Raw genomic sequence first — 27,374 nt, forward strand, 5'->3', positions numbered from 1 at the left:
CATTGCTATGGTCCTTGCTATACCTCATCACTGTCCTGTAAACAGGACAGTGCCAAGGACCAAGTCATTGAATACATCTGGTAATGCATTATATCTGCAGGTAAAACAAAAGCTTATAAAAAAATAATCAGATATGTAGAAATATAACATTGATACACTGTTGAGGTTATTGTTTTTCTCCATTCTGGAGAAATAAATTGTCAACCAATTAAAAATTACTAGATAAAACAATGTGTCAAACTCATAAGAACATCCTGATAAGAGATGGCAGAAACACACATGGTGAAGGCTAAACAGTCTGCGTTCTTCACAACTATATCCATTTGCCTGATGAATAACAGCTGCATATATGTATATGTTTAGCTGATAATAAAAAAGCTGACAATCACTGCCATCTGTATCAAGACACTAAAAACCAAAACAGGCCTTAAAACAGTAAAAACCCGAACAGGCCTTTTAAACATTGACTGCCATTAGACAAAAGGCGGTCTCCACCGACTCAGGCACTGAATAATGGGAAGGCCGAACAGTATCATAAAAACTAAACGTATTGCAGTGTGCATTTTGGGAGGATAAAAAGTACATTAACAAACGACTCCACAACAAGTAATACGCAGTGAGATAGGAGAGATCCTCACACACATACAGTCCCGATACAAGCACATCGCCCCGGTCTCCTTATGGAAGTGACTGGGTCACGTTCCAAAGAAATTCCCATCCCCATGGAAATATTGAGGTCACCAATAACAGTAACAATGTCACAGCATTAAATGTAGAACACTGGAAATAGCATGTATCTGTAGGGGATGAGGACCTTACCGCTGCTGCTTCCTAGTTGTACAATCAGCAACTACAATCAGTAACTATCACACACACACACGTCTGTTATCTGAGGGCAGTATTGGGCGAGTACATATAGACACACCTAGCTGTGTGGGTTGTCAGGTAACGTCTTGTATTTGGTAGAGATCAACCTGCTTATTGGTACAGGTCTAATTTCCCATCGCTGGCCCCCCGACTCGGTTGCCAGTGCCAACCACGTCCGCTGTTAGATTCTCACTTTGTGTATAACCTAATGCCGTAAGCTGTTTGAAACAGGAAGTGAATGAGAAAGAATAAACAAAAAAGTATGTCTATAGTCAAAATATTTTTTATAAAAAGCAGAAACATATTTACGTCGGACAACATGTACCATTGAATAGAATCAGAGAAGTTCCTTCTGTTTACATGCTACTGCCGTTTCCCCCTGGAGTATCCCTTTAAACACTCGGTCACAGCGGGCACATAGAGGGCCGCTGTTCTTCTTCTCTGTCGTCACCAGACGGGGCTGACTCAACACTTTTCTGTGACTTTCCACCCCGGGGCTCAGAGAAAATAGGCTCGCTCGACAACCGTTTGGCACATTCAGCAACCGCAATAGGAGGAAGGTTTTGGTGATTCAATCGGTCTTGTATTTGTGACGCACTGCCTCCAGCCCTCGGCTGGGTGGAGTGGGGGGAGAGGGCTCTGTGAGAACGTTCTACAAACAGGAGGGGGGGGACAGTAGGGTATCCATACCGTGGGGGAGGGGGCGAGGGGGGCTTTGGGGTGGGGGGGTTATTAGATCATGGCTCGGAAACCAAAGGACAGGGCGGCCCCCAGGGCCAGACCCAGGGACAGGAAGAAGGCCATGACCGCGCCGGCCGTCTCAGCTTCATGTTGTGCCACCTTCCTGTGGGGGGGAGACACAGCAGAGCAGGGTGGCTGAGCGGCACTCAGGATTCACATTCTTTGATCCACAATACTAGCATCGTCAAGTTTCCTCAAAAGGAGGAAACCATGAGCTGGAATACAAATGTGTGGATTCAAAACTGAAGCTCCACTGCATTTCCTCAGTGCTTAGTTTGAAAGTTTACCTGATGGTGAAAGGAGCCATTGGCACAGCGCCACTATGGGCAGAACCCCCGCAGGACAAAGCCCTAACCCTACCCCCCCCTCCGCCTCTGTAAACCAATCAAATCCCCCGTTTAGGTGTTTGGATTCCTTACTTGGGTCCGAAGCACATGCAGAGGCTGGCCAGGTAGCCGTTGGAGAAGGAGAAGAGGACGATGAAGAGGATGTACCAGGCGTCGTGCCCGAACAGCACGGGCAGGTAGCTTCGCGGCTGCACGTTGCAGAGCATGAATAGCGGCACGAAGACCACCCGCAGCCCCACTAGCACCGGCAGCCACAGGCTGTCCTTCCCCGGCTGGGAGGGGGAGGGGGAGAGAGGGAGAGGGAGATTAATGACTTTGATTTATGAGTGCCACACACCCCTCTAGGGCCTTTCTAGGGCCCTAGAGAGGGGTTCACATGGCATCACATCCAAGCAGGTGGCTAACTGCTCCTTTCGGGTAAACGCTGTAGTAATCTGTACATTCGATGTATCGTTTGCATAATAATCTGCATATTTGATGTTTTGTTTGTACAATAATCTGTGTCTTTTATGTATCATTTGTATAATAATCTGTATATTCTATGTATCATTTGCATAATAATCTGAATATTTGATGTTCTGTTTGTATAATAATCTGTATATTTTATGTATCATTTGCATAAAAAATTGTATATTTTATGCATAAAATGTTTAATAATCTGAATATTTAAATGTTTTTAAAATAATCTGTTTATTTGATGTATCATTTGTTTTGATAATAATAAAAACTCATCTCTTTTTTTCTATGACTGTCTTATGATTGCTGCAGTGGCATTTCCTTATACAGTGGGGCAAAAAAGTATTTAGTCAGCCACCAATTGTGCAAGTTCTCCCACTTTAAAAGATGAGAGAGGCCTGTAATTTTCATCATAGGTAAACCTCAGCTATGAGAGACAAAATGAAAAAAAAAATCCAGAAAATCACATTGTCTGATTTTTTAAGAATTTATTTGCAAATTATGGTGGAAAATAAGTATTTGGTCACCTACAAACCAGCAAGATTTCTGGCTGTCACAGACCTGTAACTTCTTCTTTAAGAGGCTCCTCTGTCCTCCACTCGTTACCTGTATTAATGGCACCTGTTTGAACTCCTTATCAGTATAAAAGACACCTGTCCACAACCTCAAACAGTCACACTCCAAACTCCACTATGGCCAAGACCAAAGAGCTGTCAAAGGACACCAGAAAGACAATTGTAGACCTGCACCAGGCTGGGAAGTCTGAATCTGCAATAGGTAAGCAGCTTGGTGTGAAGAAATCAACTGTGGGAGCAATTATTAGGAAATGGAATACATACAAGACCACTGATAATCTCCCTCGATCTGGGGCTCCACGCAAGATCTCACCCTGTGGGGTCAAAATGATCACAACAACGGTGAACAAAAATCCCAGAACCACACGGGGGGACCTAGTGAATGACCTCCAGAGAGCTGGGACCAAAGTAACAAAGGCTACCATCGCTAACACACTACGTCGCCAGGGACTCAAATCCTGCAGTGCCAGACGTGTCCCCCTGCTAAAGCCAGTGCATGTCCGGGCCCGTTTGAAGTTTGCTAGAGAGCATTTGGATGATCCAGAACAGGATTGGGAGAATGTCATATGGTCAGATGAAACCAAAATATAACTTTTTAGTAAAAACTCAACTCGTCGTGTTTGGAGGAGAAAGAATGCTGAGTTGCATCCAAAGAACACAATACCTACAGTGAAGCATCATGCTTTGGGGGTGTTTTTCTGCCAAGGGACCAGGACGTCTGATCCGTGTGACGGAAAGAATGAATGGGGCCATGTATCGTGAGATTTTGAGTGAAAACCTCCTTCCATCAGCAAGGGCACTGAAGACGAAACGTGGCTGGGTCTTTCAGCATGACAATGACCCCAAACCCACCGCCCGGGCAACGAAGGAGTGGCTTCGTAAGAAGCATTTCAAGGTCCTGGAGTGGCCTAGCCAGTCTCCAGATCTCAACCCCATAGAAAATCTTTGGAGGGAGTTGAAAGTCTGTGTTGCCGAGCGAAGGCCCAAAAACATCACTGCTCTAGAGGAGATCTGCATGGAGGAATGGGCCAAAATACCAGCAGCAGTGTGTGAAAACCTTGTAAAGACTTACAGAAAACGTTTGACCTGTCATTGCCAACAAAGGGCATGTAACAAAGTATTGAGATGACCTTTTGTTGACTAAATACTTATTTTCCACCATAATTTGCAAATAAATTCTTTAAAAATCAGACAGTGATTTTCTAGATTATTTTTTTTTTCATTTTGTCTCTCATAGCTGAGGTATACCTATGATGAAAATTACAGGCCTCTCATCTTTTTAAGTGGGAGAACTTGCACAATTGGTGGCTGACTAAGCACTTTTTTGCCCCACTGTATGTGTCTAGCTCCAGAACACAATAACCAGGATAGGGGTCTGGGAGGCTGCTCCCAACAGCAACCCTCCAGAGTCTTCCCTGCCCCACGTGCTGGGAAGCGCCTGCCTGTGACCTTGTGACAGAACGCCTGAGTGGAGCAGCGAGGAGCCTGATGAGACCGGTCTGACAGGACACTAAGTCAACTCACGTGGTGTAGTCTGAGTAGACTCACCATGTGAGTCTGCACTACTTCTTCGGTACGTGCAGAACCCACGCACCTACATTTCCCCCACCCGGAACCCAGTTAGCTCTCCAATGTTCTATAGCCTCCAAAATAACTATCCACAGGGCAAAGGGTACACTAATAAGGTTGCTGTTTGGAAAACTTTACAGAGAAGGAATGCTAATATTGCTCCTAAGCCAGACTCTGTTTGTTTGAATTTGTTTGAGTTTTTCCATTTGATTAAATGTTTGCGTATGTAAAAGATCAAATAAGTGCGATCATTTGGGAACATTCAAAAGGAATATTTTGGTTCAGTAAGTGCAACACACACACACACACACACACACACACACACACACACACACACACACACACACACACACACACACACACACACACACACACACACACACACACACACCGAGCGAGTCTAAAAGAGAGATAGCTCTCTATTTTGAGATCAAGTCATTCTTGGCAGAGAGTAATTTGCTTAAATATGAATTTAACTTTCCTATATCGTGGCTGGTTGCATATGTTTTTTGTGGCAGATATCCGCTTTAACAATTAGTTTGCATTAGTGCGTGAGTGTTGGCGGTAACAGTCCATTTTGAGGCAAATGTACAGCTGTTTGAACTCCAAAACCACTTCCTTGAAAACACCCTTGGACACGCACACACACACATATCAAAGCTTGGGTTCCCTGTTTTCCTCAGTTCGCTCTCTAGTGACCAGATGTTTTTCCATGATTTCACTGCAGAAAACCCAATGGAACTGCTTCCAGTGGTGTCTCACTGAAGACGCTGTGAATAATCTCTGCTTTTTCCAGCAATGTCCCATGCAATGTGATCACAACATTCCACACCTCCTCTTCAAAACCAAAAATAACATCAAATTTACAGTTGCTGACACTTTTATGGGTAAAGCATAAGAATAAAACATCTGAAGGGCAAAACTGGAACACTTTCCTCTTATCCAGCAGCTGACCAACCTGATCAAACTGCTTTTAGCTCTTCTATTCTTATCCCCAATATTGATAATGATCCAATATGGATGATCAACTATGTTGGTGATAATCCAGTGTTGGGGTGTGCATACAGATGATAATAATCCAGTGGTTTGGTGTTAATACAGTTAGTAATAATCCAGTGGTGTGGTGTGGTGTAATAAGCCAGTGGTGTGGTGTAATAAACCAGTGGTGTGGTGTATTAATCCAGTGGTGTGGTGTAATAATCCAGTGGTGTAATAAAACAGTGGTGTGGTGTAATAAACCAGTGGTGTGGTAATAAGCCAGTGGTGTGGTGTAATAAACCAGTGGTGTGGGGTATTAATCCAGTGGTGTGGGGTATTAATGCAGTGGTGTAATAAAACAGTGTTTTGGTACTCACCCACATACAGACTGCAGTGAGACTGCGGCCGGCCCAGTCCATCAGGTTGAAGAGCAGAAAGCAGGACACGGGGATGAAGTAGGTGTCTGTACGTCGTTAACAACAAAACAAAATGTTGTTATACCCAAGACTTCAGTCCTCCCAAGGCCAAAAGACCTGTTAAATAGTGTTTGTTAGACATAACAATTATTGTAATTCTTATTAAGCACAGCAGACCACATTGGATAACCAAACCATAAACTAAATGTCCAATTTCATAATCTGAAAACTTGTGTTTTGTTGCTTTATGAAAGCTATTCTGATAATATTTGGCGTGTGCGTGTGCGTTTTGACTCCAATGCATTGCACTGCAGTCGTTAGCTGGGTGTAAGCATTAGCTGGCGTGCTAACATAAGGACACGCACCCCAGGCACTGCCCTTGGCCACGGAGGACTTGACCTCAACCGTCACGGCGGGGAACGTTCCGATGGTGATGGTAAAGATGAAACACACCGACAATGCCATCACCCAGATCTATTGGACAGAGACAAAGACAGGCCCGGTATCATCCATAACTCTAATCTCAATGCATTCAGTCGCCGTGCAAATAGAGGATGAGCACAAGGTTTAATTACAGTACAAGGATTTCAACATTTGAAATTCATTTCGAAATGCATTCATATTTGGGAAGTGATTATACAAATACAGAACTTACACGTGTGTGTGTGCGTGCATGCGTGCGTGTGTCCCGACCTGTTTAAAGATGCCCAACACCGATGGGGTCTGCCTGCCTCCCGCCGCTGTAGTGCCCTTCTCCCCGGAGCCGTCTGAGGAAAACACAAACACACACTCTTAGTCAGACAGCAACATGAACACTGGCGGGGAGATAAACAGAACACAGAACAACAGCCATTCATTTATTTCTTGAGGTGCTTACGCCCACGCACACCAACACTGGCACAGAGACTTGAGATAGTTTTGAGTCTATCTATAATTTCGGTCACAGGCACTTCTCCTAAATTTAAACTATACTGCTCACAAAGAGGCAGTTGTCATTCCGTCTCGATGGCCGTTTTAAATGCTTCTTAGTGGTTTGGGCTTCCTGGCTGCTTCAGAGAGCATACCGCATTGAGACCAGACAACCAAACAGCCCATTATCCCGCCCACGTGCTAGACTAGACTGAAAAACAAAGTAAATAATTCAAGAGATTTCATTTCATTTTATAGAAGCATCATTTAACCTAACCAACAGCTGTAAAAAAATAATTAAAAGTTGATAGTTATATTTGTTTAAACAAAGACTTAGGATCTGGAACACGGCTTTAAAGCATTAACCCTTCTAACCCACAAGTGGACGTGGTCACCCCCAGAGGGACACTAGTGACCCTAAATAGCTGCTGCCCACTCCTCAACGGTGTTGATCCTAAGCCCCACTGGAATGTGTGGATTAAAAGTGCTTCAGTGGATGCACGTTTCTATAGGATTCAGAAGTACAGAATTGAGTTCAAAATCTACCTTTCTTAAGCAGATCCATCCTGTTCTCCTCCTCCCCCGTGAGACTGGATCCATTACTCTCCATGTAGTACTGGAAGAACTCCTGCACAACAAACCGCAGTGTAAACAACTACAACATCTGATAAGCGAGCCACAGCTGGTCAACATGAATCCCCCTGCAGCATCGATTCAGCTGCAGGCCTCGTCTGCTCGCAGCAACTCAATCGTCGCTGCAGCGAGGAGATGCACATTGGGCCCTGGCGGTGGGATCGTTTACAGACGGAGGTTGAGTGTGATTGAAGACAGGCATACCATCTTGGGCAGAGCGATGTAGGCCAGGATGGCCAGGAAGATCACCACGCAGGCCGTGATGAAGTAGCCCACGGCGCTGTCCTGCAGGGCAGAGCCACCTGCACGGAGGAAAGAACAGACGGTGTCGGCTTAGCTCAGGAGATAGAGCAGGTGGACTTGTAACCAGAAGGGTTGCTAGTCCGATCTCCGGCTCCCCGAGTGTTGAGGTGTCCCTAAGCATGTCACTTAACCCTAACTGCTCCTGACGAGCTGCCTGTCGCCCTGCGAGATTGGTTCCACCGTCGGTGTGTCAATGTGTGTGAAAACATTGTAAGTCGGTTTGGATAAAAGCATCTGCTAAATGCCCTAAAAAAAGTGTCACTCGGTGCATGTGTCAGAAATAGTGATCAAACGTGTTTAACAGTGGGAGAGCATGGTAGCCGGGATGGGAAAGTGTGGGAGAGGGCAGTGTGTGTTTTAAAGAGAGGCCGTGTTTAACAGGGAGTGTTTCCAGAGCAGAGGAAGGCGTTGCGTACTGGCCAAGGCGCAGATCATGGAGAAGGCGGCGAAGGTTCCGGCCAGGCCCTGGCCGCTCATGATGGGGGTGGTGTAGGAGGCGGGCAGCCGCCCCGCCAGGCCAAACAGACTCCCCTGGAGCACCGCGCCAAACGCTGGGGAGGGGGAGAAGCACAACGAAAACCACATGGACACTCAGGAATCGGGAGGGAGAGCGGAAACCCTCGTCAAAAAGGAGACCTGCTCAGTCCCACTGACCCATAACAACATGCGGACACTCAGAGAGACGTGAAGCACAATAACTCAAGTGTTTCTTGCTCTCCTCTCAAACTCCCCAGGGTGAGACCGACAGAGACAGAGAGAGAGTGAGAGAGTGGGAGACAGCGAGAGAGATCCATCCATTTGTTTCAAGGCCTCCTTGCATACAGCGATGCAGTCACAGCGCTGGAGGGATGGAGGGAAAGAGACATAGATAGATAGAAAGAGGAAGAGACAGGAGTAAGTGCTCCCATCAAACCAAACAAGCTGCCTGGTCCTGCCTCAGGGTGTTGGGGAGGGGAGGGGCGGGGGGCTAGGGAGGGGTGAGCTTTCCCTGCTGCTCCACACCCTCCTGTCTATAAACCCACCCAGTGGGACGGGGGCGTGAGCGCGCCAGGGCCCGGCGGGTCCAGGGCAAAAGGGCGACCAAGGGGGTTGCCCTCGTCTGCACCCGGCACACACACACACACTGGAGGGGGATTACCCAGCAGCCCCAGCACATGGTTTTGATCACAGCTGGTGCAGGCCGTGGGGAAAGGTTTGGTTATGTGTGTGCGTGTTGTCATGGCAATTCCTTTAGGATATTGTGGCTTGGAGAGAAGACTCTGAATGCAAAAAAGCACAACAGTTGTTCCTACCTATTTAACGCTTGCAAACACCAGTCTCCTCTCCAATAGAATAAGCCCAGAATACAGTTCTCGGCTTATTCTCACACAGCCTTTTAACAGCTTCACCCCCTCCACGTGATGCAATTTAACATCATATGAGGGAAGTTTTGACATCAAGGAGTTCTTCTCGTATAGATAAGGGGGTCACTGCTTCCTTGTAAACGGTTCACGCCAGGCAAAAGGTTAACAACAAAGGGAAACATAACACTAGTTAACAGTTGGGATGGAGATAACAAAACCTGAAGATAACAAAGCTTACATGTTTAAAACTAAACAACATATGGTTTGATCATTTTCATCACACTCATTTTCAAAAACAAAGCTATAACTCGAAAACAGTCTCCTTACTTTTTTTGTGTGCACAAAACATTCTCTGCTATAACATTTTTATGGACAGGAAGGTGAAGACAGGAAGGTGGGTTGAGAGAGAAAGAATGACGTGTGCGACCCCAGGCAAAACCCCTAGACTCACAGTTGATGATGACGATCTTGATCATGGTGATGGTGAAGAAGGCCAGGGGTTCCACTTCCACCTTGACCAAGATGGCCGTCAACAGGAACACCCCCAAGATGACCGCCAGGCACCCGCAAATACGCAGCTTCTGGGAGATCCTGGGAGGGAGGGAGGGAGGGAGGGGAGAAAAGGGGGGAGGAAATGAATATTCATGACTTGGATTTATGACACCTTTGTAATACTCTTTGTAGGGCACTAGAGAGGGGTTCACATTGTACCCCCTACAAGCAGATAGGTTACTTTTTGGGGCTGGTTATTTCTGTAAAAGTCTGTATACTTGATGCAATAGTTGCACAATAATCATAGAGAAAGAGCGAGAGAGAGACACGAGAGGAGATGGACAGAGACAGGGGTCGATAGCGAGAGGGATAGAGATACAACTGGTTTGAAAATGTCCAAACATGGATATCAACATTTCCATCGGCTGTGCGAGGAGTCGTCTTGGCATCAAGATAGTTTGGAGACTCTCAGAGTAACCACACACATAAATAACTACAAGCTACGAGAGAAGAGAGCACACGCAGCTGGGAGAAATGTGTGAACGTCTTTTTCCATGCCCGAGTCTACGCTCATGCCAAGGAGTGCGGCCTGCACCAGGGACCCAGACCAGTTGTGCCAGATTGGTCCAGATTGCCGGCTGCAGCATGCAGCAGCCAGTGTTGCCAGATTGAGCGGGAAATCCGGCCCAATCTGGCAACACTGACCCAGACGGGGGGAGCCACGCAGCCACCTGATCACCAGGGACCGAATTAGAACCAGTGGAGCCTATTTAAAAACATAGACATTTTATGTAGAAGAATAGATGAACAAAAGTAGAGTCAGAGTCCATCAGAAAGAAACAAAGTAAAACAAAAAAAAACAAAGTGTGTGTGTGTGTATGAGTCAGGGGAGATTCATAACATTCCTGGGTGAGTTTGTGGAGGTCAAGAAGTATTTGTGTGTCGGCCAGCCCTAAATCCTCTCTTTCCAACCCTAATTAAAGCAAACATGCCAGGGCTGGAGCTTTCTGATATGCAAACACAACCTGCAGAGCCGGGCTAAGGGCTGCTCCAGGGGTCAGAGAATTTGCAGCAACGGGGATAACGGGGATAACATGGGTAAAAGGGTGCAGCTTTTACACTCTGCACTCAGCCAACAGGGCTCAATGAAATAAGGGGGTTTAGGGAGGGACCGCAGATAAAGAATTCTCCCCTTCACTACAGGAAGTGGGCATCCTCATTAGTGCAGTCGAACCCCCCGGCCTTAAGAAGCCCAAACCAAAGACCAGCATCTCATCAACTCGGTCCGCACTCATCATTTTACATCACACTCACAGTCCCATCGCGTGCTTACAGCTCATGCATCCAGCTACGCATTCTTTGCTAAAAGAAGGGAAGCGTCACAGAGATAGCCTCTGTGGTGGCGATTGTTATAAGGAGGTGGGGATCAGGACTGGCCCATGAGTGACAGTGTTCACTCATGGGCTAATGCTGGCGTTAACAGGAGCCCATTGCCCTGGGGCCCCCCCTGGGGCCGCTGTGTTTAGGGGCTGACCTCTGGTGGATGAAGGAGTTGAGGCAGGTGAAGATCAGCAGCGGCACCATGGCGCACAGCGTCATCACGTTGTTGAACTTTGACTCCAGGATAGTGCGAGTGTCCGATGAGGCTGCGTCGGTCATGTTGGCGGTGTGGTTGAGGGACAGGTCATGGTCCTTTAGCCTGCTGGTGAAGTACTGGGCACAGGGGAGACATGATGACATGATGATTAGTAAATAGAAAGAGGTTTCTATTTACTTCTACTGAGCCTCGATGGTGAATGAATGAACACTAGGGGAATGAACACTGCTTGTTTAGAAACAAATAAACTAAATCTGAGAAAATATTCCACGGGTCCCCCTGAAAAAAAGACTCTCAAAACAAGCGGAAGAGATACTAAGACGATAAATAAACAACTCTCAGCCCAACAGCTACATGTCCCCCCACCCCCCAGCTGAGATTCATCCCATGTTTATCCACCCTGGGATAAGCCGGCATGGGGTGTTGGTGTGGAGTCACCTTTCATGCCCAGGGGCACGATGGAGGATTAAAGAAACTATGCAGGGCCCCTTATAACCCAACCTAGCTGGGGTCAGCCAACAGGGCCCAATAAAATAAGGGGGTTTTGGGCGGGACCACAGATAAAGAATTCTTTGCTTCACCCTCCCGAGTACAGCATAACCCCCCAGCCTTTAGACGCTTAGCATCCCATCTGAGAAGCACTTCCATCAGCAGAGGATGCATCCCTGAGGAACATTTGAATAGGAAAATTTACATGAATTATTTGTTTAAAAAGACGTTGTGGTTCTCAGGGTTACCATGGTAGCGGTCATGAAGAAATTCCATGGCAAAAGGGTTCCCAGGCCCAGGATGAAGAAGATGATCCACACAGCATTGTATCTGGAAAATGTAAACACAAACTTAACACAAAGGAATGAAAGAAGACATCAATAACGCCCATGCCTACTTCAAATATGAGAGGGTTGAATGCCGTGCTAATACACCTGTAATACGAGATGCATTTGCTTAGCCTTTTTTTTTTTTGCTAGGGCTCATTACAGCTGTAACAGCATGAGCAGCTCTTCCGTGGTTACCTGTCGCTCGGGGCTGTGAGGGCCGTCATGATTCCTGGTTCACAGGTTTGGGAATAGTTCTGAAATGTCAGCCAAAAACATCACTCAAGGTTAGGTAAACTAAATGGGCATCGCTGAGTCAGTGCCAGTGGATATCATGCACAGAGTGATGATCGGTTCATCAGAATGCATAATCCAATTAATTCCAGGACGAGACAAAGATATGTTGTAACAGTTTACATATTTCAGAAGAAACGGTGCAGCCAGATGTTGCTAATGAGATTGCGATAAGCAACAAGGGTGTACCACTGCAACAAATAAATCTCTACTAACAGGAACTTGTTGTATGTAAAGACTTCAAGAAAAAAAAAGATTGCTTTCCTGCCTGCAATCCTGGTGGTTGTTGGCCACATTCTCAGCAAACACAAGAGAAAAGAACAGCAGTCTGAAGTGGTTCAAATTGCTCAAGACAGCCAAACTAAAACAATGCGTTCTATTGAGAGATGACTTTAAGAATTCCAACCAGACCAGCATGAACGGCCAAACTGATCTTTACATTCTTCAACAATTCTATTCATGAGTGTCCAATATTTCAATATGAAACGTTTAGATTTTCCAGGCTCTCTCTCTCTCTCTCTCTCTCTCTCTCTCTCTCTCTCTCTCTCTCTCTCTCTCTCTCTCTCTCTCTCTCTCTCTCTCTCTCTCTCTCTCTCTCTCTCTCTCTCTCTCTCTCTCTCTCTCTCTCTCTCTCTCTCTCTCGCAACTTCATTGGCCCATTAAAGAATACAAACTTTGTGTTCTTATACACAACAGCATTAAACATGAAGAATTTAGTTTATGTTAGAATAGAGATATAGATTCATTCCCCTAGTGTTCATTCATTCACCATCGAGGCTCAGTAGAAGTAAATAGAATAGAGCCAGATAGGATTTTCACATTGTCAAATGGTCAAAGTATCATTGTGGGATGGAGGAGTTGTAAAAGCATTTTATTTAATCTGCTGTGCACAGTAGTTCCCACAGTCAACTGACATCATCCAAACCTTTAGAAGCCGGTCATGAGTGCAGCTGGAGACCTTCAATAAAGCCTTTTGTTTGTATCCAAACGACACCATGTGCTTCACAGGGTGTAGCACACCCACTGTGAAGACAGTCAGCGCAGTGACAAGGCCTACCATCTGCGGCCAGGCTTGAGTGTCGCTACTCGCTACACATGCCCAGCTGCAGCATAATGAAAGAAAAGGCATGTGCTGATTCCCCCCCAGAGTTCAGTTTCAATCCAGTAGATGAAAAGCACATGATGCATTTGTATGATTCATTAGCTGGATGTAGTCAATGGGAAATTACAGTATTTCCAATCAAATTCTGAGGAAATTATATCTGAGTAGATGCTTATTGACATTAGGTTTGGAGCCACAAAGGACTCCAGGAGTAAGAGAATAACGTAGACCCAACATGTCCGTCGTTGGGTTAGGGTCCGTCGTTCCTATTCCAAGTAGGGAGGGCAAAACTGACCCAGGTCCATCCCCCCACATTGTGATCCAATTGAAGGACTGACAACGTTGTTGCCTCCTTTTGACAACCAAATAGATTGTTATGCTAGAGGCTAACCCAAACTTGCGGTCTTGTTTACGACAACTTGGCAAAACCAGGCCACGGTTTATTATAGCCAATGAAATTACAGCTGCAGCGATGTGTCACAAGGTTTTCTGAAAGGCCCATAGGCTTCTGCCTCACTGTGTTGAACTGAGCGTTCTGCAATGTAATGTCAGGTTTGAGCAGAACTGTCCAGTGAATCAATCACACCCATTTGAGGGAAAACAGTCATTTTTGGTATCCGTTGCAATTTAAATTCAACAAAAGCATGGAGAAGTCTATAACCTTTTGGACAAATTTTCATTGAGATGAAACTGAGTTTCAAAGTGTGATTCGTGGCACATAGTAGTTCTTTCAGGTGGGCAATTTCCGAACTACGTTGCGTTTTATCTAATATAACCCCCCCACACACACACACATATTTCAATGGTGAGATGGGTGAGGCCCTCCATTTCAATGGTGAAATATAAAGCTGGGATTTATTACAGACATGTTCCAAGGCCAAATGTGTGCAGGAGTGACACTCAGTTTGTTGAGTCCCACGTTTGACGTTACATTTTTCAACTTCTCGCAGAAACCATCAATCTCATCCTACGGAGGACGAGCAGCCTCGTGTGTCTTCATACTTCAGCGACCCTTCACAGTGCTGTTACAGTACACTGACTTTAATGATCCCAAATCTAATTTCACACTCCATCTTCCCTCACCTCATTCTGGGTTTCTCTGACCTGAGACCAAGGACAGGATCTCAATTTAAATATTAAGCCATGAGAGCTGCGGTAAATTAAATAGCACAATTATTTTTAGGGATGCACCGATACCGATACCAGTATCGGGTATCGGGCCGATACTTCATTAAATACTCATACTCGTATTCGTTTTTTAGTTGCCGATACCATGCACCGATACCACTATGTCAGTAGCCGTCATCAAACCGGTCGCATGCGGAGATGAGTTGTCCTACCTAACTTCAATGTCTAGGGGGAGATAATTAGCCGAAACTCAGCGATTCTGCCAAAGAATCGTTAACAGAACAGTGTTAACGGAACAGTAGGCTAAGTCATGTCGGCGATTTGGGCATATTTTAAGATTAAGGATGATGACAAGAGTAAGGCAGAGTGTAAGATCTGTAATGCTACGTTGTCGAGAGGCAGAAAGGAAAGTACTTCTTTTAATACAAGCAATCTGATCAAACATCTGAAGACGCACCATAGTGCAAAGTACACACAGAGTTCAGTAATGATAGTGGAGCAAGACTGAAGCAGCCAACCTTAACTGATGTCTTGCAAAAGCGAGAGAGAATGTCCAAAGACAACTCAAGGGCAATAAAAATAACAGAGGCACTTACTCACTTCCTAACGCTTGATGACCAGCCACTTTCAGTTGTTGATAATGTTGGATTTCGCCATCTTCTAGAAGTGCTAGAGCCCAGATATGATATTCCCAGTCGCCTCTACATCACAGATGTGATGTTGCCAAAGGTGTATGATAAAGTGAAAAATCCCGTTAGGTCCTTGGTGCATGATGCTGAGGCAATAAGCTTCACAACTGATATATGGACCAGCAGTGTCTGCCCAATGTCTCTCCTCAGCTTGACTGCCCAGTGGTTAGATGAAGCGTTTACCCTTCAACACATGGCCTTACACGCAAAACCTTTTCGGGGCACTCACACTGGCCAAGCCATAGCTAATAATGTTGAAGACATGCTACAAATATGGGGTATCCAAAAAAGCTCTGTCCATGTTGTGCTCCGAGATAATGCAAGAAATATGGTCAAGGCCATGACGGATGCGGGGCTCCCTAGCCTGCCGTGTGCTGCTCACTCTCTTCAGCTGGTGGTTCACGAGGGCCTTTCCCGGACAATCTCGTGCCTGGCCAGTGGACTCTGCTGGAGAAGACTGCGTCTGTTCTGGGTCCATTTGAGGAGTTGACGCGAAGGGTCAGCTCTTCGGATGCTATGGCAGCAGACGTAATTCCTGCGATTACTGTGCTGCTGAGATTTCTTTCTCGAGAGATCGAGGAGAACCAAGGCATCAAAACTATGAGGCGAACGTTATCTGCAGATGTCATGAAGCGATTTTGCGACGTGGAAGAAAATCCGCTCTACAGCCTAGCAACTTTGCTCAATCCGAGGTAGGCCAATACGCATCCATCTCTCCTTCTCTCTCTCTGCGTGCGTGCGTGCATGCGTCTGTTTGTGCGTGTGTGCACTGAGCAGTGAACGCAACAATTCCATGCAAGTTGTTTCTTGGCTGGGATTTTTTTAAAATAGGAATTCCTAAATGGCCACATAGACTAATGACTGCAAATGTTGTCTGTTTTAGATACAAAAATGTGTATTTCTCGAAGACCAACACTGCTAAAAATGCCAAGGAGGAGATGCTGATGAGACTGATTGCAGAACAGGACAATCAGGAAGATGACACCCACTGTGAACCACCTACCAGAAAACCACACAGGGAGGACCAGGCCACTAGCAGATAGCTCTGTTTAATCTTGGCTTGGAATAGCCTTCTGTTCATTTTGTATAGCCTTACTAAAGCTTTGACATAATCTTGGGGGGAGAAAATAAAATCTGCCTTCAAATTAATTGCACATCTTCTTTCATAGAGACCACATCTAGAAAATATCGGTATCGGTATCGGTACTCGGTATCGGCAAGTACACAAATAAAAGTATCAGTATCGTATCGGTTTGTAAAAAAGTGGTATCGGTGCATCCCTAATTATTTCCCATCATACAATTTTCCGTCTTTTCAACTTCTACAAGACAAATTAAGATAAGATTAATTTAATACAAGACCTCTGGCTGTCTCCGCCATCATGTACAATACACTTTCTTAGATTCATGTAAAGGTTCACTCTTCAAAATTATCTAATACAAGACCTTTGGCTGTCCCAGCCATATATACATTCACCTTACTTTGATCCATTGAAATGGTAATTCTTCAACAGCACATTCAATTGTATGACTAACTAAAGAAATATACCAGTCCCATGTCACCATTGCATTTACGAGCAGATAAAATACTGTGACCCATCGAGGCAAGAAGGAAATTGGGGCACTCAGCAAAAAAACTATGTGACTACACACACACACACACACACGCATCGCCAATTCTTTTGTCGTCTCTCTCTTCTGCCATTTCCCGCCAGTCAAACGCGCGCGCGCACACACACACACACACACACACACACACACACACACACACACACACACACACACACACACACACACACACACACACACACACACTTTGATGAACAGGTCAGCATATCTTACTTTGATGAATATGCCGACTTCAAACAACAGCTTCTTTATATCAGGCTATGAATATCAAGTCAACTGGCTGGTTGTGAACTGCTTCCAGAGAAGGAACAGTTCAACCGAACCAGCAGTAAATCTGATGCAAGACCACTGTGTAGGAAACCAAAGAGCCTCTTCTGTTCTGTGTCCCCCACCGGACAAGGATTTAAACAGATATGGATGTGTGAAGATGTCCCGGATCTGGACCCCCACGTTCAGCTTCCCAAAGCACGGTGCGCCCACCTACAGAGGGCATATCTCCCGACCGAGCAGGCCAACCACTGCATGATCCAGTCTGCATGCTCCACTGTGCATGCTCAACTATGCATGCACTATGCATGCTTCACTCAGCATCGATTTCATCGGATCGGATCATAAACAACGACGTGAAATCGCCAGCCCACATGCCCTTACAGTACATTTGATTACATTTAGGCTATAACGCAAATCACATGCTTTAACAGTCACGGGACGATCGAGTATGAATGGTAACACGGATCGATGACTTTAGTATTTAAAACAACACAATGGTGCATAATGTGAACCACAGCAAGGACGTTTAAAGTGTGTGGAGCACTCGGGGGTGTTCGTTGGCGCTAATCCCTGGTAAACAAAGCAAGCATGCTGATGACTGGTAACGAAACACCAGTGGGTGACTCTCTTCAGCAGAACACATAACTTGTATGGGTAAGTATAGCTTGTTGTGAAGCACAACGTTCACCCGCCACGAATAAATACATCGCATGCGAAGGAAAACGTAGAATACCTAGTTTCCACTAACGTTAAAAATAGAAAATATTAATAGGAAAAATACTACCAAAATATAAACCAGCGCGACACATGGGTGACGTTAAGAAAGGACATGTCACCGCGTGATAAAAACCTACCTTAAGCTTCAGTGAGAGATGGCGTGTGCTTCGATCCCCGAACACATATGAGTGTGTGAGGGGGAAAGGATCAGCGTCCCTAGAGTAGGGGGAGGGAACAAGTATCGCCCCCTCGTTGAAGCATTGTAGAAAGGGGTGATGAATGAACATAATCCGCATAGATTTTATCTTGATATCTTGATAGCCTTTTTACGGAAAAGGATTAGGGCCACTCAAAAAAAATAAAATTCTGACTTTATTCTCTGAATTCTGACTTTTTTCTCAGAATTCCGAGCTTAAAGTCAGAATTCTGAATATAAAGTCAGAACTTATTATTTTTTTTATGTGTGGCCCTATTCCTCTTCCGTTCCTTTTTTACGGAAGAGGATTAGGGCCACACATAAAAATAAAATTTAATTCTGACTTTATTCTCAGATTCTGACTTTAAAGTCAGAACTACCTGTAAGGACCAACCTCTTCCCTTAGCGGCTTCTTGCGGGTTCGAGGGGTTCCAGAAGATGTTCCAGTTTCACTTACCAAAAGGTGAGTGAAACTGGAACATGTGTTGTTTTGGTGCCAGTTTTTTTTAAAGTCATTCTGACTTTTTTCTCAGTATTCTGAGCAACGTAGGAATGAGTTTAACATTGGGGGGGACACATATCGGAAACCTGACAGATCCGTTAATGGTTTGAACAGAAATATGTCATAAATTAACTACACTGAAAAAATTCACAAATATATTTTATTCTTCTAAAAAGATACATTTGTAAATGTAAAGGAAAACACATTTTGAATGGCAGTAATGAACTGATAAATATCAAATCAATTCTTTAATTGCTCAATCATCCAGTTTTTTAGAATAAGAAGCGGTGACAAGACGCTGTGAAATAAAATAAAATATTTTTCTCCCCCGGTATATTTTTTAGGTGGGACAATTGCGCTTGTCTCCAATATTGGAGGGGACACGTCCCCTCCGTCCCCCCTGGTTCCTACGCCCTTGATTATGAGGTTAAAGTCAGAATTCTGAGATTAATGTCAGAATTCTGAGTTTAAAGTCAGAATTCTGAGAATAAAGTCAGAACTTCATTTTTCTTTATGTGTGGCCCTATTCCTCTTCTGTACCTTCTTTACGTAAGAGGATTAGGGCCACACATAAAAAAAAATTAAATTCTGATTTTATTCTCAGATTCTGACTATTTTCTCAGAATTCTGAGATTAAACTCAGAATTCTGACTTTAATCTCAGAATTCTGAGAAAAAAATTAAGAATTCTGACTTCAAAGTCAGAACTACCTGTAAGGACCAACCTCCGTGGGAGAAACACTTTGCTTTATGCAGTAGGAGGAAACCACACGCAGAGTAGCCCAAGCCTACTTGTGCTAAGATGTCTTCCCTTAGCGACTTCTTGGGGGTTCGAGGGGTTCCAGAAGAAGCCATTTTGTTAATGGAAGACCAAAAGGTGAGTGAAACTGGAACATGTGTTGTTTTGGTGCCAGTTCCACTCACCTTTTGGTCTTCCATTAACGAAATGGCTTCTTCTTCTTCCTCCTACTGCATAAAGCAAAGTGTCTCTCCCACGGAGGTTGGTCCTTACAGGTACCCGTAGTTCTGACTTTAAAGTCAGAATTCAGACTTTTTTTCTTTCCTCACATTTTTGAAATAATATTCCTACAACGTTGGAGATTGGACACACTGAATACACTGTAAGAACACATGTTGTTATACACCTACAAATGCAAAAACAGAACTATAAGAACTAGAACACAGAACCAGCCATCAATGCCGCCACAACCGTCTTATAGACGTGAGACGTCAAGCCTGAGACAAACACAAGCCTGAGACCATCCCCCCCAACAGACCACACGGCCGGAAAGGAGAGCTAAAGCTGAGAAGATGGGCCGAGACTCTGAACCAATTTCCATCCTCCTGACCAACACCTAGACCCCCCCCGTACCCCTGTAACAACCAGGGGTGTAAAGTTAGGAAAGGAGGCCTATAACAACTTTGTAAGTAAAGTATCGGAAATCTTCTTGACTTTTACTTTGACTTCACTACATTTAAAAAATCATCACAAAGTCACAACCGCATGTCCGTAAACTACAGCGAAATCAGTATCAACACATACGACTCCCCAAGACAAACAACTAGGACTTTATTCACAGCCTAGTTAAGCTTTATATGTAGGTTTCAAACGTTTCCCTTTATATTTAGGATTGGCTTGTGTCTGCACCAAAACGAGTAATGAATAACAAGTAAAATGAATATGTTTTGTTTATTTTTACTTTTTTTACTTTTGATACTAACAGTTGCCATCTCGAAGATTTCAGTTTTCTTGTCTTTGATGATATCTTTGGCAATTGTTCCCGTAGTTCCCAACATTGTTGCCACCGACACCAATTTCATAATATTAATAATACTGAAAATATAAGGGCTTTCATCAGTGGGCCATAGCTCAACCACCAATAACTCACTCGGCATAACAGACATGTATTTCCATGAAAATCTTTGAGATTGCAATTTTAAGAAAATGTGAACCGAAGTTAATGCTTATATAAATATTGATATCTAAGTACATTTAATTTGAGCTTACTCTATGACATTTACTGCAATTATTTTCTTACATATAACGAGATATCTGTACTTTTACTCAAGCATGACTTTCTATTACTTAAACAGCACTGATAACATCCGTGACATTTCCACATTCCCGGGCAACCTGAAGAAGCCTTTTGAGGCCGCCCAGAAGCCTCTGAAAAAGGGAAATCTTTTGGCTCCGCTATTTGGCATTCTAGCTTTCTTTCCCTCTGCCTTGCAACCTGGTTGGTCACAAGTCTGCCTTGTGATGTATAGGGTACATCACATTCAGGGTAGAGCCTGTAATCAAATTCATTAGTTAACTGCAGTAACCAGAGCTATTATAGGCTAAACATGAGACCACAGCACTGGCCGGTATTTTAAATATATGCACAAATCCAGGGGCTGATCTGGATTTTAACTGAATCTGGACTTGTATTCTAAGTCAACTCAGGTTTGACCAGCAAAATTAGATTTCAGTCCAATTAGATGTATATCAAATTGTTTTTCAGGTCAAACAGGCATTCCAGTAGCGCTGGGCTGTAGCCACTAGAGCTATGGCATGTTGCAGGAAAACTTGTTTGCCCCAAAGCCCATTAAGGGTCGGTGACATTTACTTCTACACCATGTAGGTGTTAAAATGTGCAGTTTTTACCAAGTGGCTCACTTTGACAGACATATTCATCAGTCGACTGAAATTACAAAGCATTGATTGAGTAGCTCTCCATGGTGTGATCGTTTTTTCCATCACATTCCCTAATCTTGAGTTACTGGGTTCTGAAATCAGCCATTATAGTTTCAATTCCATCATGGAAGTATTGTATTTTACGAAAGCAAAGAACGCCATTGTGTCGGGCAGTAGGATAACTCTGGATGACAGGCGGATTCATGATGTAAAAGGAGAAAACAGTCTTTGCAGAGAAGGAGAAAGAGAAACATTGAGACATAGATCATATTTGTAGTCTGAGACAACATGAATGCAATGTTTAATTGCTCAAACAGCTATGTCCACAAGACCATTAAGCATGTTGCTGTCAACTCAGATCACAAGATGCCACTATATTTAGGTCACACAAGCTATGGTGACAACACTTGTGTTGTGTAATGATCCTTCTACCTTCTCCAGTGGTGACCTACACTAATTTCTGCAACCTGTACTCAACATAGGCTGTTGTTTTAATTGAGTTCCATCCAATATTCCCAGACATAGTTTCGGTCTCTGAACTACCAAGTAGGCTCATGAACTGCATGCAGAATCTCCAAAGAATCTCACCTTATCATGTGTTGTTTATGACGTTAAAAAAGGAAATGCAATTAAGTCAGCATGAAAGTATCAATATCAAAGATTTTCATGTAAATAAATGTCTGTTAGGTCACCATCGCCAAATGAGGGTAGGAAATGTTGATTGAGACTATGGCCCACGGACGAAAGCCCTTGCATTTGCAGCAATATAAATGTTATGAACTGGGTGTCGTTGCTTGACACTGTTGTATCCGTGAGAACAATTATCGCTTACCGTCGCCGAAGGTGTCTCCAAAGAGAACGTAACAGAAATATTTGCGATCGCCATTAGGTCTTTGTTGAATTGCAGGAAACAGTATCATTACAGTAACATTCCCCTTTAAATTGTCTCCATATCTATGTACAGTATGTGATGTTTAGAGGGAAACATATTCAGGAAGGAACGATAAAATCGATTCTATTAACCAACAAGGGATTTAAAAGGCGACGGAACAAACTCTAATTCACTGTTTGGACGTCTGGGGTCTGGGTTGTGGTACACAGGGCTTGAATGCATGTTGGTGGCTGCTGTTTGCTCACACAGTCACAGTGCACCTCCACACCCTGTCTCCACTAGCTATATTAAGAACGGTGTGGTTTTGGAAAGAGTTTGTTGGAGACCTGCTAGTCTGGATGGCTGTTGAGTCACGTTTAAATAGGATGAAGGTTAAGTTGGGTAATTTGTTTTGACTTTCTCTTTCTGCCCGTCCTCTCGTACTCATTTGTTGGTCCCCCAGCCAGGTCTGTGGTCTGCAGAGCCAAATGAGTCAAGTCAGTAAACATTTATAAAGTTGGATTTTTCTTTCCATGAAAAAAGTGACACCAGAAATCCAAGACTCAGAATATCAGGAGTGACTAAAACAAATAAAGAAAGAACAAAATCACTAGAATGGGTGAAGACAAAGCAAGACATTGTTTCAGTGTGTCGCCCCCATCCAGCTTTGCTCCACTGTTCTATTTTCATGTATTTTATTTTTCAAGACAATGGAAACTATCGTTGTGTGACCAAAGCAAATCAGACTTTCCCATTGTCGCCTTTTCCAAACAGTTACAGGCCCTGTACATTTTCAATTCTTCTTATTCCACCAACCATTCCCCACCAACATACAGAACTGAAGTTTATTACGTGAACACTAAATATAGGAATATCCGGTTTGCTGGCATAAGGGGGGAAGAGTGACTTAGAAGTGGTGGAAGTGGCTTTGGGACCACATACTGAGCATTAAGCTGACATACAGAGAACAAGGAATTCCAATGCATGGCCTCTTTCACCCCTGAGCAGGACAGGGGCGATAGAACAGAGGGGAAGGGGAGGGGGTCTGGGAGAATGGGCTGTGAATCAGTCCCACCTTAGGGACCCAAGAGTCGGTGCTCCTGATTATGTTGGGAAAGCCAGTGCACTGCATAAAGAACATCCTCAAGGGGGGGAGATCCTTCAAATCCCTAATGGGTTGCAGGACTGGCCAGGTGTGCACATGTGTATGGGACGTGTGGGAATGCCATCATTATGATATGCGGTTTGAGCTAAGTTTAGAATGTGCTCAGAGGGGCTCATTAGACTGGAGGCTTGAATTTGCTTTGCTTAACCATTTAATTAAACTGTGGTACCATACAAAAAACAGAAGAACAATTTAAGTCTTTGTGCTCTACCCTCCTAATTGATTTAGCAGGACATCTGTAATGAACTGGGTTGTGGCTGACTGCTGTATTACTTACAGCATCAACGGGTACAGGAAGCACAATCAGTGACACTCTTTAACTCCTCATCTGTTAAACAGTGTTTCTCCACACAGCTACCGGTTGTTTCAAAATGATCTGTGAATTTAAAGACGGATGCATTCATTCCTACTGAGTTGTGATTCATTTTGAAGATTGTAATTGTTCCTAAACAGGTTTCACCTCATTCTGTGTTCATCCCCCTCCTTGCCACAGCCCTCTCGCTGACCCCACTGTTAGCTGATCAAACAGTTTATAAGATTATACCTTTGACCTGCCCTCTGCCCCTCCCAGCCAGACCCCTGTCAATTCAATTCAACTCAATTCAATTAAAAAAAGGTTTATTGGCATGAGAAATATACAATTGCATTGCCAAAGCAGGTCAACAACCCTGTCTCTGACCCCCAATGTCAGTTGATCCAACAGTAAATCTGGTTTTGACACCCCCCTATTTTTATACCCCTCCCTCCCTGACATTTGTCTCCTACCCCCCACTGTTCTTGAGGAGTTGATCCAACTGTTAAGATGGTGTCCCCTTTGTCCAGTTCCCATTCCCCTCCCTGCCAGACCTCTGTCTCTCTCTGCCCTTGATGAGTCGATTAGGAAGCTTTTGCTGGGGTTGGGAAAGCATCGAAAGGCCTTCCTTCATTGATCAGTTGATCAGTGTCCCCAGGCATCACACCCCGCCAACTGCCCAACCTAGAGAGGGTGGAGGGCGGTTTGTGATCGGCCTCTGCTGTATAACGTTTTGTATGTTTAACTTAGAGAACAGGTAATGGTTGGAAGGTATCCGATAGCCCCGCCCTTTTCATGTGTTTTGACATTCTGTGTTTGTTAAACAGAAGGTAAACGCCCCGACACACTGGGCCAATGGATCAGACAACGTCATGCCAACAGTGAACGTCTGAGGTCCTACTGTCTTCTGTCTGTATTGCCCGCTGGGGGTGAATGGAGGAGTTGGCTGGCCTGGATGCTGGGCTTCTGCGTGATGATTGGAGGGTCTGTCGAAAGACTCTCTCTTTGTCTTCAAATGACTCAAAAGACAAACTACAACGTATTTCTTGATATTTGCTTGGCGAAATTGCTGGAGAATTTTTATCGTACATTTCATACACTTATACTCACAATTCCTTGTTTCAGTTTAACATAATTCCATACATAATTCTTTCAAGGTGACAGGGAAAAGCTGTGTGATTTCTTGGTGTTCCTTAAAGACACGGAGTTGGACAGTGCAAAGCCTCAGCTTTACAAACTGTTCTAATTAGTGGCAACAATTGGAGCTACATCTGCAGGTGTAGAAAGGAGTGTCTCCTATTTAAAGCGGCTCAAGTCCACAGTAACACAATGGGCCACGGCCGTTTAAGCAGCCTAGCTCTGCTGGCCATTGAGAGGACACTGGTCAAGTTACTGGAAAAGACAGCTAGTTGGTATGACAGGGTCAGAGAGCATTTCCTTGAAAAGGAACGGAGAGCAGAAATAAATTGACAATTTTTATGATGTAGGCCGAAAATAAGCTTCCCCTCTCTAAAAGACCAGCAGCCGCCACTGCCTGCGAGAGCCCTCTCATAAAGGATTGAACAGGGCAGTCTTGTCTCTATCAGGACTTAGAAACTTTCCCTTGATTTGAATGAGCAACTTCCTAAATTTCCACCAAAGAATTGTGTTTGTTTTGTGTTATCCTTTACCAGCGCTCAATAGGTCCAAGACATACTTCTGGAGAAGGTTCATTCGTGATGTGTCCCTAGCTGATGAGTTGGTGCATGTGTAGTGTATGTGTTGAAGATTAACAGATTCCTGGTGAACCCTTATTGAGGTGTTAGGACCTTAAACAAATCCTACGCACATCATCCCTAGTGAGACTGAGATCTGTTTTTAACGTTAGCCTCTTAACATCCTTATAGACATCCTTTTGTTTGGCATTATGCAAGCTGCTGTATTTATGATCAGGAAATGGTGTATTTGTTTTTCTATGCATTGTGTCTGTGTATGTGTGTTTGTGTGTGTGTTTGTGTGTGTGAGTGTATTTCAATAGCATAATATCCTGCACAATTGACCACACAGTCTGAGTTAAAGAAGCAAAGCAGAGGAAACAATAAATATAACATAACAATATTACATATGTTGTATATATATATATATATAATAACAATAAAATATTTGTTATGCGTAAAATATTTCAGAACTGCTTCAAATAGTACCTAACAATAAGTGTTGACTAGGACAATGAGAGGATATTGTTAATAAGTTGCTGGTTGAGGTTGTGTGTTAGTGTAGAGACTAGAGAGTGGAAGCGTCTAGTGAGTACATTCTATTCATACCGCTAAAGACCCGTCTCAGAGCTTGCGCTGCGCAAAGGGCCAGCTGAAGCCATTCCAACCGCATACCACACTGTTCACATTGGCATTAGTGTGTGTGTGTGTGTGTGTGTGTGTGTGTGTGTGTGTGTGTGTGTGTGTGTGTGTGTGAATATGGAGCCTATCGACAGTCCTAGGTGCCAAGATTCCTACATGCCATGGTGTAACACTAGATAAAACCGTCAACCTATGTCTACCAGTAGTGCGGCGATTTATGTGTACGTCCAAACTTACCCAATCATCCCACCCCTAACATCTGTCATAACATCCATCGTAATAAATCCTCTCCAGACTTCGGGGATCCTCCGACACATCCAGGGGATTTATCCTGAGGTCTGCAGTCTTCCTGCCGGGACTCCCTGATATGACCAAGGAATAAAGCTACAGGACACAAGGAACGTTTTGGAACACTGAATCCATTAGGCCATCCTGTTGACCTGTGCAATTAACAAGGTGGGATTGTTCTGGGAAGCACATGGAAAGAAAATTATTTCTTTGTCAAGGGCAACCTGACCAACAAATTAGTCTGATTGCCCGGGACCAAACCTTTGTTTGCTTGATCCCCAAGTGTGTGGAAGTCACCTTTTAAAGTCATCACACACGTAGTGCGCACACATGCAGACAGTGTACGTACAGTCTACACTGTGTGCGTGTTTTCCCACACGTACAATGCCACAGCCATCCGGCAGCTATTAGTGGAGGAAATGCTTGGTTAGATATGTGTTCAGGTGGACAGTGTTCCGGTCTCTCTATGAGCCCATTTAGATTTTACACAGATAACGGCGTCTTTTTAACAATTTGGTTTGTGGAAGGCTTCTTGCTGGTCAATCACGATCGCGCCAAGGCATTATCATCTCAATGGCGGTTCGATGGCACATTGGTACGTGAATATGGGTTGCTTTTGAAAACATAACTGTGTGTGCTGTTGTATCGTAACTGTCTCGTTTTAGATAGACTTTCTCAGAAAGAGTGCGAGCCTAGAGAAACTAACTCAAAACAGCACATCTCCAAAACACTGAATGCAGTTCCACTTATAGTCCCGTCATCCACTCGTCGCTACACTATTCTACTCATGGCAGCCAAATTCAATATGGTGCTGCCTGACAAAGGTTTTGGCTATAACTTTTAAACCAAATAAGCAAAAAATGCAAACTTTGTGTCAAGTATGTCTTTTGACAAGAAACACTTTGGAATGCTTATCTTTATGATTTGTTGTGTTGGAACAACTTAATTGGCATATTTCAAAGTTGGCGGCTACCCAGATAAATAATTTTTAACTTAACTTTTGACTCTATTGGTAAACTTATTGTCGATTTAATGTTGCTCTACACTGAAAAAAATAACGTAATAACGTAAAGTATTTGCACGCAAATGATTCAAGTAAAATTTAATGCTGCAATATCAAGTAACACTAACTTGCCAGTATCAAGTAAATTTTACTTACCAAAAAACATAGCAGTTGTG

General features: G+C 44.1%; 1 protein-coding gene across 2 annotated transcripts; it reads right to left on the reverse strand.

Annotated features, from left to right (window-relative positions):
• LOC307070680 (equilibrative nucleoside transporter 1-like) lies at window positions 1–27,374 on the reverse strand. 2 transcript variants are annotated; one of them, XM_079729268.1, is made up of 14 exons: window positions 26,493–27,374; window positions 26,145–26,374; window positions 12,240–12,298; window positions 11,964–12,045; window positions 11,164–11,342; window positions 9,589–9,728; window positions 8,211–8,345; window positions 7,696–7,793; window positions 7,405–7,486; window positions 6,643–6,716; window positions 6,315–6,423; window positions 5,911–5,996; window positions 2,028–2,227; window positions 1–1,711 (listed from the first exon to the last, which is right to left on the reverse strand). In XM_079729268.1, the coding sequence occupies exons 3-14, from the start codon at window positions 12,266–12,268 to the stop codon at window positions 1,600–1,602; spliced, it is 1,326 nt and encodes a 441-aa protein (XP_079585394.1). In that variant the 5' UTR covers window positions 12,269–12,298; window positions 26,145–26,374; window positions 26,493–27,374; the 3' UTR covers window positions 1–1,599. The 2 variants fall into 2 exon arrangements, with proteins under 2 accessions (XP_079585394.1, XP_079585395.1); XM_079729269.1 differs by lacking the exons at window positions 26,145–26,374; window positions 26,493–27,374 and adding an exon at window positions 18,007–18,050.

This window comes from Pollachius pollachius (genome assembly GCF_949987615.1).
Source record: "Pollachius pollachius genome assembly, chromosome: 2".
In the NCBI taxonomy this organism is placed as follows: Eukaryota; Metazoa; Chordata; class Actinopteri; order Gadiformes; family Gadidae; genus Pollachius; species Pollachius pollachius.